Source organism: Coccinella septempunctata, chromosome 1 (assembly GCF_907165205.1).
Source record: "Coccinella septempunctata chromosome 1, icCocSept1.1, whole genome shotgun sequence".
NCBI lineage: Eukaryota > Metazoa > Arthropoda > Insecta > Coleoptera > Coccinellidae > Coccinella > Coccinella septempunctata.
Window position 1 is genome coordinate 64040320 of NC_058189.1, and position 12190 is coordinate 64052509.

General features: G+C 37.1%; 1 protein-coding gene across 1 annotated transcript in view; it reads left to right on the forward strand.

The window, feature by feature from the left end:
- LOC123316453 overlaps window positions 1-7250 on the forward strand; it is a 28316-nt gene extending 21066 nt beyond the window's left edge. The window contains exons 4-5 of the mRNA XM_044902521.1: window positions 4018-4465; window positions 6784-7250. Of these exons, the coding sequence (XP_044758456.1) occupies window positions 4018-4465; window positions 6784-7097 (762 nt within the window). The 3' untranslated portion in view covers window positions 7098-7250. The remainder of the gene's footprint in view (window positions 1-4017; window positions 4466-6783) is intronic.
- The last annotated feature ends 4940 nt before the right edge of the window (window positions 7251-12190 follow it).

The window sequence follows — 12190 nt, forward strand, 5'->3', positions numbered from 1 at the left end:
CACTTTGATCAGGACTCCGTGAAAAACGGCGAACGCGTCTGCTTTGTTTGAATACCGAAATGTGGCGGCAAAGGGAGTGGTCGGAAAAAATAATGGAAGAATGGGTTGAAATATGAGCTAGCAACTGACGTTGCACATACTTCACTATCAGGAGTTTACATTGACCTATAATCTTGAAATATCAATTTGGAATTCAAACATATCCTACTTCTGACAATCCTCCTTTCGCTTACACCTATAATATTTACATAGTAACGACTATACTGATTCGATAGATACTATACTCCATTCACATTTATTTTAGCAGTCGGTTGGCCATGAAATAATTTTCTCTAGAACGGAATAAGGTTGGCACTCATGAAATGTTGTTAATGTCATAACGCCGCCGCCGTTGCCACAACTAATATCAGTTTTTATTACGAAAATGCCGAAAGTGATTGAAAAAAGAGACAGGGTTTCAGGAAGAGCTATTTAGAATTCAGGTCCGCTCATTCAAATGGTTATACCCTGATATTCTAAAATCCACAATACTTCAGACGGTAGCGAACATATTCAATTAGAGAGAATTTATAATATGTTTCATCTGAATCTAAACGACTTATATTTCAGCTGAATATTTCCACAATCAGAAAGATTGTGAATGAAGAGGATGACAAAGAATTTTCTTCTATTAGGAGACCCAAAAAAGTGGTAGCATTTGAGAATTTTATGTTTGAGTGAATTAATGCGAAAAGTTTACTACAGGATTTTCAATGAATGTCATCGTAGAATAAGTTCCCAAAAATTGATTTTTCTATTTTTCATTTGACTTGTTGTATACATTATAAATGTCAGCCACAAATACGCTCGTGAAATTCTTGTTCAAAGGTGAAGTTCATCTTGACTTGAAACTTCCTTTAATTCCTTTTACTTATATTGATACAAGATGATTTTTGTTGAAGAATTTAACATTTTTTTGATTATCTGTTAATTCCTTCGGGAGATACCCATTCCCAACCACTGCATCATATGCATTTCATCTTCGGGTTAATATTTTTGAAATCTACAACTGATGTAACGTATTCAAACTTTAGCCAAAGAAGATAACGAACATTAAATCTCCTCAACCTAGTGCATATTATGATATTATACTGATCTCTTGTATTCTCCATGCAAATAACTGGATTTGGTATGCCTTCAATCAGTTTGTATAAACTTCAGTTATGATCGTCACATATTTTTCGAAGAGATTCGACATTGTGATAAAATACGTAATAACAGAAACTTTTACGTAGAATGGGCAACATAGCGTTGATTTAAAACCCAAAAATGTTCTGATAAGCTTCATAACCCCACATTTTCCTACTACACAGAGTGAATGGTGCCAAATTTCCATGGCCAACCGAATGCTAAAATAAAAGTGAATGGAGTATAAATTCATGGCGAAATAACTTCCAAATTCTCAGACTCGAAAACCACGAATGATGGAGTATAAAGTAGGCAAAATTGCGTGGCTTACTAGACGTCAACTCTAAAGAACAATTTGGCCAATGAGACTGATGAATCAAGCGTTTGGCAATATTTGTGTTACCAAGACCAGGAGCTACAACCGTCGCGCATGATCGGCTAATACGGTTAGACGAAATCTCTTCTTCATAGCCTTCAGAATTAATAGCTGCATCCAGCAAGTTACCGGTGGGATAGCTTCTGGAATGGGCTGCACAGCCTCAATTTGACGACAAGAAGATCCGCCAGGCATTGGACATTGAGTGTTAGGCTCAATGTTGAGATGGAGATCCTGCCTGTTCACGAAAGAGTCCAGATTTAGTCTGTTTGAGTCTGATGGGAGAATGTTACTGTGTCGAGACCGGGATCAACTTTATAATGAATATTTTATGACTCAAATAACTTTTTGCACTGCTAGCTCAGTGCGCGTGTGGGTAAGAATTTGTTTTAATGGGCTTACAAATCCTATTATCCTCATTAACGCAGTTATGACAGCGGTAAGGTATCGTGAGATGACTGTAAAATTGCTTCCCTGTCCATTTCTGGTTGGTGAAAAGTATGTACAGACACCTAACTTAATACAAAACAGTTTTTCCTCTATACAGGGTGAGTCTTTGACTCATACAAATATTTTAACGGCAGATTCTTGAGGTCAAAAGAAATACTTTTTTCTATGCCATTTTTTCCAATTCGCTCATGATGAAGAGATATAGCCATTTTAAGTTTTCATTATAAGCTGTGCCACCTCTGGAAAAACAAAATTACCTTCAGAATAACTAGTGGTTCTTTCAAGAACAGTTACGTTCGGTAAAAGTACCCAATTTTTCGAATTTCACAGATATTTTTTATTTTTGATCATCAAATTATGCGAAAATGTCGCATTATTCGAAATAAAGTATATAGAGTCATTCGGGGTAACTGAGCGCAATGGGTAAGTGTGCGCAGTGCTTATATCTCGACTATGCAATGTATGAAAGAGGGGTTCATTTGGGTGAAGCAAGGGCGCAGAATCGCCATATTAGTTTTTCATAGGAGTGCGCCTTGCCACGTTTCGTTAACTTTTTATTTGTAATCAATCAAATTCACTAGTTTTCTTGTTAATGTTTAGCATCTCTGCACATTCTGCCAGGTCCAAGTTCCGAGTCCCTCAGTGTTAAACAATATTTCATTCGATCATGGGCATATTAATCTGAATATATAATAAAAAATTTTAGCTTCTCTTAGCTGGTCAACTCTATAAGAACGTCAATTCAAATTTTGGCTTACTGGGGAAAGTGTGCGCGTGTAAGTGTGCGCATAGATTCATTATATGGGCATTAGTTCAGTGAGGAATAAATTATGACATTGTTGATTTTCTTGGTTAAGACTCGATCAATATTGTCCTATTTATTCAGAAAAATATGAAGAGCTACCAACAGTGGAATGTATCAAGTGTTATGTTCACCAAGAATTGTGGCACGAACAATAATGCACTACTCGTAAAAAGGCGCTTCTGTGTTGACAATAAACAGCATTTCTCTAATATTGTAACATTTTGATGACATTATTTTGTAATTTGTTTTGATTGTGTGGTTCACTAAGCACTCTGTTCACTTACCCCGTGAGGGTGCGCACACTTACCCGCAATAAGGGGCATATGAACGCACTCCGACTTTCTCTATTAAATTCTTTTTTGCGGAAAGGAAACTTTTTTGTTTATTTGCGTTTTGATGTTTTTTTATACATTAGAAAATTCTCTATCTTATGAATACGTGTTAATTTTCCTAGCTTCAACATTTGAAACAGGGTATGGCTTGAAAGGCAAAAGTGCGCACATTTGCCCCGAATGACTCTAATGAAAGTATTCTTCATATTTCCTCGCATAATTTTTGAACGTCAAATTATGTTCAAAAATTAAATAGCATCTGTGAAATCTGAAAAATTGGGAAACAACTCTGTTTAAAAAATCCACAGATATGTAGTGCCATAGAATTAGCTAGTTGTTCTAAAGTTAATTTTGTTTTTCCAGGAGTGGCACAGCTTATTATGATAACTTAAACGGTCTATTTTCTTATCAGGGCCGAATCGGAAAAAATGGTATAGGTAAAAAGTGGTTCTCTTGACCTCAAGAATCTACTGTTAAAATACTTGTACGAGTCAAAGCTCCACCCTGTATATGATTGAATGTACGATGTACGAAAATTATCTATTTTTTGTGCTGTGTATTTCTAAGTTGGAAGAACAAAAATTTTTGCGATTACCATCTAGTAGTTGAGCTTGAGAAAGTCCCGCAAAATATTGACCCAACAAGTTTTAATTTAGAATGAGTAAGCCTCCAGCATCCCAACATAAAGTAATCATTGAGACGTTGATTTTCTTCATTGCCAAAATCTCCTATATCCTTGTCCCCCCGACACAGATCCGGAAGTGAATATTAGTCGTATAAACGTCTAAATTGTCACCCGCTTCCACATCGCCCTCTATCCCCCATTCTTCCCCAACAACCCCAAACCTCCCCCATGCTAACATTTCATATCGCGTCATTTCTCACAGGAACAAAAGAACTACGCGTTCTCCTACAAAGTGGTGGACCATTTGACGGGAGATGACTTCTCTCACACGCAGTCCCAGAACGAGAGGGCAACGAGAGGAGAATACAGAGTGAAATTGCCAGACGGCAGGGTGCAAATTGTGTCATACACCGCCGATAAAAACGGCTACAAAGCAGACGTTAAATATCAGGACGTCGCGACGCAACCGCAACACGGGAATAATGGTCCAGATAAGGGGAGCAGGTTCGAATCCTACAGGAACACAGAGTTTAACGATCTCGCAGATGGGAGGTATACGTTCGATCATAGAGGCGAGGGGGAGAGGGCGACATCTGCCGTTCCTATTCACGAGAATCGCATAGAGGATTACGATTATGGTCACAGAAACGGGAAGGTGGTTTACGTGTCGTCGCCGACGCCAACGCCATCTGCACAGGATATTTTTGGAGGTGAGTTTTTTGGATTTCGAAAATATCGTTTCTACTCTACATGAGTTCATAAGCAAGCCAAATCTTAAGCCATTTTCTTCTTTGATACAATATCTGAATAATCGATGATCCAATTATTTAAATCATCAGCCAAATTCAACCGATATTCTTCGTAGAAAAATAGTGTGGGCTTTTCATTATACAGGAATATCATAATTTTTATGATTGCCTTCTCGTTCTCCTAGAATGTAGGTATATGCTGAATTCAATTTCTATCAATTTTCTGGTTTCTTAGGAATGAATTGAATATTATTCTCAAGTGCTTGCATCTAAGCAGGCTCAGAAAAATAATTATGTATGAGAACGACCCACACTATGTTTAGCAAGAAATTGCCCCTCGAATTCTTTCGCAACTCATTTACGCCGTGTTTATACAAGGTCACAACGGTAGATTCTTGAGGTCAAAAGAAACACTTTTTTCTATACCATTTTTTCCGTTTCGACCCTGATAAAAACATATAGCCATTTTAAGTTTTCATAATGAGCTGTGCCACTTCTGAGAGAAACAAAATTACCTTCAGAATAACTAGCTAAATCTATGACACTACACATTTATGCATTTTTTAAACAGAGTTGTATTTAGCTAAAGTACTCAATTTTTCATACTTTTTGATTTTTGAACATCAAATTACTCGAAAACTGCGAATTATACGAGGAAATATGAAGAATACTTTTATTTTACAAAACTCCAACGTAGTTTCAAGAGTTTCTTTGAATTTTGGGTATTTTCATGGTAAGTAACGGTCATAATGGGAAAACTGGAAGACGTGAGTGATATCTTGTGTTCGAAAAAGGTTAATCAAATGAACGAAAAACCATATTCCGAAATTCATTTCAGTCGATAAAACCGATAGTGAGATAGGACTAAAAATAAGATTCTTCATAGTTTTTAAACAGCCTGTATCCTTGAAACCGAGCCGATTCGGAAAAATGGTAAAGGATAAAAGTTATTTTGCCTCAAGAATCTACTGTGGAAATATTTGTACGAATCTCACCCTGTATACATATAGGAACAGCAACAACTGAATTTATTTCTTTAAGCGTTAGGATGTTGCTAGTTTTCAAAGAAAACATTCCTTCATCCATATTAGCAGAAACATTTTCGAAGCAAGTACTAACTAACTAACAAACAAATAGGAATAGTTTTTCCGATTTTGTAAATCTTCATCGACGTAGACACGAAAATAGATATTAAGAATCATCTAGTTACAAAGATGCTTCATTGATCTCTTTTAAAGATTTCACAGAAAATTATAATTATAAATATGAATTGTTGAAAAACATTTCTGTAGAATGCAGTGAAGCTAAGTATTCAAAATACAGGATTGACTCAAAACTATGTAATGTGTGTGTGTGTAATACTTGTTGAGGTTCATTTGATAACTCGAAATCTTTTAGATATTTTTTTTCCACTGTTCTCCGTAAATTATAGAAGGGAATAAGGCACAAAGGAGTAATTCTTTCTCATTTCTTCACAAGAATACGAAATACTACTACGTTCATATACAGTTATGGAAAAAAAAATCAGGGCGATACAGAGTCTTTGGCTCGCACGAATATTTTAACAGTAGATTTTTGGGGTCAAAAGAAATACTTTTTTTTTCTATTTTTTTCGAATCGGCTTGGTTCAAAAGATACAGGCTGTTGAAAAACCATAAAAAATGTTACTTTCAGTTTTATCTCACAAACTGTTTTATCGAATGAAATACAATTCGTAATATAGTTTTTCATTTATTTGATGAATATTTTTCGAACACAAGATATCACCCACGTCTTCCAGTTTTCTCATTATGACCATTACGTACAATGAAAATACCAAAAATTCCACAGAGGTGTTGTGTCATAGATTTAGCTAGTTATTCTGAAGGTAATTTTGTTTTTCCAGGGGTGGCACAGCTAATAATGAAAACTTAAAATGGCTATATCTTTTTATCAGGGCCAAATAGAAAAAAAGTGTTTCTTTTGACCTCAAAAATCTACTGATGAAATATTTGTACGAGTCAAAGACTCGTAAATATGTTGATCATAAATATCTTTCAAAATATCAAAAATAGCAGAGTGTTTCATTTGGATTACTCTTGATTTCACTCTCTGGCAGAAATTAGCTATATGAAATCTAATAAAATCATATCAGGTACAATACAGAAAAATAAAACAAGATTTTAAAAATGAGAAAGCTAATGAACAACAGGATCATTGGAAGATAAGAAAATAGATTCATAATTTCATGCACTTTTTCTAATTGACCATCGTGGATTAACAACGCACATCATTTTCAGTGACCCAGCCAACGTACCAAAGTTTTCAACCCACAGCATCCCATCAGGACCAACTATACCAATCTCTGGATTACGAAGAAGCCCTCCAAAGGAACCACCACCACCAGCTCCAATCACCCCATCGGTTTCAGATAATTCCGCATAATAAAGTACAAATTGTCAATCAGGGTGCTCCGTCCTTCAGTTCTACCACGGCAGCCCCCTCCTATTTGGAGGATTCAGGAATAATTTTGTCCACCCCTGGACCCCATTTCTCCAGCGATTACCCCCACGTTTTCGTGAAAAGTCTCAGTGGCGTATATTCGAAGAAGTGAGAGAGAGAATGTGCTTAGAAAATTTTTGGTGACTGTCTATGTGTAGATTTTTACGTAAGCTGATATGAGTGTATGAATTTTTTCAGAGAAACTATTGATAATTCAGAGAGAAATTGGAATTATATTTTTTTATACACATGATATGTTATTGATTTAAATAAATTTTATGAAATCATTTGTATATATTGAAAACGAAATCTTTTTTTTTAAGTATGTACCTTTCATTGATATTCAGTTAAAAAAGGGAAATGACACAAAGAAATTAAAGAAAAATTGAATTGGCGCTGAGCAAACTAACCGTTTTTAGGGCAATGAATAGATAAATTCAACAAAACCGCCCCAAACTGAGCAGCATCCCGATTCCTTCAGTTATCCGGGAGCTGAATTCCAGCAGAATGGAAATCATCCCATAGATATGAGAAAACTGGAAACCTCCTATCTCTGGATAATAAGAATCGTAATCTGTGAACCACGCGCCCAAAGACTGGAAAAGTCCATCTCCAGCCAGCGCGCAAGAATGGAGTCGCTGCCTCCTACCCCTATAAACAAAACCAGAACGTCGATAACCCATCGAATAAATACACCTTTTCATTTCTCTCTCCGAACCCGGTTCTCATTTTCCTTCCTGAACAATGACCGCCTTGCAAGAATCCGAACAATATCGCTTGATTAACAGCGGCGGTATAAAACGCCATTTCTGAATGGAGAACGAAAAGAAAACGAGAAATTTTTCCCGGAATTATTCTGGGGAGAATCTTCGATCATGGTTCCCGGTTCACCGATTCAGGTTGATACGTCTACTATCTTTCAATCTGACGGCGGAATTTTCATCTGCGGTAAAAGCGTAAGAGTAGTTTCATCGGTGGATCAATTTACATGTACTGGAGGCTGGAAGTTACGAAGAGAAATACGTGTAGAGTCATTCGGGGCAACTGTGCGCACTTTTGCCTTTCAAGCCATACCCTGTTCCAAATGTTGAAGCTAGGAAAATTAAAACATATTCATAAGATAGAGAATTTTCTAATCTATAAGAAAACATCAAAAAGCAAACAAACAAAAACGTTTTCTTTCCGTAAAAAAGAATTTAATAGAGAAAGTCGGAGTGTGTTCACATGCCCCGTATTGCGGGTAAGTGTGCGCACCCTCTCGGGGTAAGTGAACGCAGTCCTTAGTGAACCACACAATCAAAACAAATTACAAAATAATGTCATTAAAATGTTACAATATTAGAGAAATGCTGTTTATTGTCAATACAGAAGCGCCTTTTTACAAGCAGTGCATTATTGTTCGTGAAAAAATTCTTGGTGAACACAACACTTGATACATTCCCCTGTTGGTGGCTCTTCATATTTTTCTGAACAAATAGGACAATATTGATCGAGTCTTAACCAAGAAAATCAACAATGTCATAATTTATTTCTCACTGAACTAATGCCCATATAATGAATCTATGCGCACACTTACCCGCGCACACTTTCCCCAGTAAGCCAAAATTTGAATTGACGTTCTTATAGAGTTGAGCAGCTAAGAGAACCTAAAATTTTTTATTATATATTTAGATTAATATGCCCATGATCGAATAAAATATTGTTTAACACTGAGGGACTCGGAACTTGGACCTGGCAGAATGTGCAGAGATGCTAAAAATGAACAAGAAAACTAGTGAATTTGATTGATTGCAAATCAAAAGTTGAAGAAACGTCGCACGGCGCACTCCTATGAAAAACTTATTTGGGGATTCTGCGCCCTTGCTTCATCCAAATGAACCCCTCTTTCATACATTGCATAGTCGAGATATACGAACTGCGCACACTTACCCACTGCGCTCAGTTACCCCGAATGACTATGCCTTTCTCGGAAAAATCATGAAAGATACACAACATCTATTGACGTGAAAACCAACAAATATACGATATAATTCCAAATGGTCAACCACCACTCGGTGTATCGACGCAGAAAGACCATTCTATCAGCTGCTGCAAGGTCTTACTTGACCTCATCGTCCTCGTCAGAGTCATATGAAGACTTCATCCATCTTCATGGACAAAGGTGACTGCCGTGAGAATAAAGATCGAATTTGTACATATTGCCACATACTTGATCTGCCTCCCCTACACCTACATCCTACATGTGAGTAAATGTAGCCTGCTGGAAGCAATAAGATTATCCCTTAACGGGAATCTCCTACCCGGAAACTGGGTTTGACATATGAGGATATTGAACCAACTGGACTCAAACTTCTTGCCAAAACCATCGGATTTCATGCCAATCATGTTCGATTTCGAAACTCCCTTTGATACGGTCATAGCTGACTGTCCTAGAGCAAAAGTTTCGTTAATTGTTAGGGACCAAAAGTCATTCACGTGGTTTACTGATGGAGCAAAATCAGAAAGGGGCACTGGCATTGGCGTATATGGACCTGAACTGAGGATCTATAAAGCCCTATATCTATATCACCACGGACATCCAGGCTACGCTGAGGTCCCTGGAATCACACTGCCGGTGATTTCTGCTGACATGGGGGTGCCGTAATACCATAAAGCAACTGGCCAGAGATAACAAAGTGACTCTACTATGGGTACCAGGGCATTGTGGTGCTGAAGGAAATGAGAAAGTCGATGAACTTACATAAAGGGCATTAAGGTTGACACCTGCCGGATCTGAGCCTTTTTGTGGGCTTGGAAAATACCAATATAAGGCAGCGGTCCAACAATGGGAGTTGAACAACAGAATAAACCTCTGGAAAAACACTCCTCGACTCACTCAGTCAAAGAAATTCGTGTTGATTTCACCGACCTACACCAGAAAACTGCTGAAGCTGTCACGAGCTGAGCTCCAGGTGATAGTGGGACTGCTGATACGGCACTGTCGGTACAAATATCATTTGTACCGTATGTGAAAGTCAGCAGATGAGATTTGTAGGCTTTATGGATCAGAAGCAGAAACAGCTGAACACATGGTATACAAGTGTCCAAGCTGGCGGACCTAAGAACCACTCATATGGGGAAACCGGTCCTGGATACTCACGAAGTAACGGCCAAGGCTCCTAAGGATGTTGTCCTACAACAGAGCTTAATCCTTTTGATATCTGAGATATCTGGGATGAGTGAATGTTCCTCTGGAGAGGAGTGCAAAGGCCGCAAGCCTTAAGTCATAATACATACTGCCATCTTCGCTCTTAGAGTGAAGAAAGTGAATTGAGATAATTATGATGCTCTCACGAGGTCAAATAAGACCGAAACCATGCGCAGTATTCACTTTTCTTCGATAGAATTGTCTTTCTGTTGATACTCCGAAGGGTTTGATGGAAAATTTTCGATTCTTTTTATTTATAAATCTGAATCAATTCCTATTATTGATAATTATCTTACATAACCTTTTCAAGTTATTTTCTAGCTGTTTGCTCCACTTAGAAGATGAGTTGTTTATATAAATAATTCTGATATTTAGGGGATATTTACAGCTTGAGTCTTTGAGTGGTACAAATATTTCGACAGTAGATTCTTGATATCAAAAGAAACACCTTATAATTTTTTTCGAATAGGCTCGTTTTAAAAGATACAGACCGTTGAACCGTTTAGTTTTATGGACTGGAATTTCGGAATATAGTTCTTCATTTATTTGATAAATCTTTTTCGAACACAAGATATCACCCACATCTTCCAGTGTCCCCATTATGACCATTACGTACCATAAGAATACCAAAAATTTAAGGAGCCCAACTCTGGAAACTAGGTTGGATGCTATCTGGTGAATATTTGAACATTTTTTGAAATAAAAGTATTCCTTATATTTTTTCGTAGAAGGAGCCATTTTCGAGTAATTTGATGTTCAATAATTTAAAAGTGTCTGTGCAATTCGAAACATTGGGTACTTTGGCTGAATAAAAGTCTGTTTGAAAGATCCACAGATGTGTACTGGAACAGATTCAGCTAGTATTTCATTTCGTTTTTCCAGGGGTGGCATAGCTCATTATGAAAACTCAAAATGACTATAACAAAGTTGTAAATCTAGGACTATTTGCTACCATTTCAGATATACCCATGCGAAAAATCTAACACTTTTAGGGTCAATGAATCGTGGGGACTTCAGTGAATATTATCATGAATAATATTCCAGCCAGACCAATAAAACAGGTGGTAAAACAGAGTGCGTAATATTTGAAACAGTATCCCCGTTTTCATAAGGCCGAAAACCAATAATTCAGCGAAAATCATAAACATGCGGAAAATATTATATCGCGCATAAACTTTTATTTATCGCTATAACAATAAACCGATGCCCTCTCATGTTGATGAGGCGAAAATGAATAGCGGATATTCGATAAAATACACGGGTCGGAAAAGTGCATTATAATAATATGTATTCTGGCCTATCGCTGAAAACGATTCATCGGAATCACACGGTGTAAACTTGGGAATTATGGGATTTTGGCTGATGGAAATAAAACTTTGGCTTACGCGGTTTTTTTGATTGTACTCAATAGAATGAAAAAATTATCAGCACATTCGATGAGGGGATGAATAGAGGGTTATCATCGGTTTGTTTTATGGAATTGTTAGAAGTGAATATTGTTGGAGATTTTACGGGAAATGATGTATGTTTATATCCACGAACTAAATGATTGCCGGTAATGAAAGATGAATGCTGAATTGTGATTCTTCTGATGCCTGACGTTGGACTAAAATCGTGGCTGATTGGACTTTATTTTTTTGTTGTTGTGTTATGGAGGTGTTTACCTACCTCCTGCATATGGATTTTCTTTCAATGATGGGAGATAAACCATAATATACAGGCTGAATTTGTAGATTGTAAACTTTAGACACTGTACAGTTCAGTTTCTCCTTCACAGCACTGCAGCCTATGAGTTCAGTCCTCAGAATCTTTGATGGAAAAGCTGTATTAGTTGAATATAATTTGACATGCTTGATATCGGATTCGATTTGAGAAAGCAGTTTATTTCTCTTTGAGAAAAAAAAACTCACTACTATGCTGAATCTGAAAACAAACTATGGAGAGTAGAGAAAAGGAGAACGATCGCCATACTGAAAATGTGTCTCCAAAAACGGGGAACATAGGAGTCGCTGCGATCG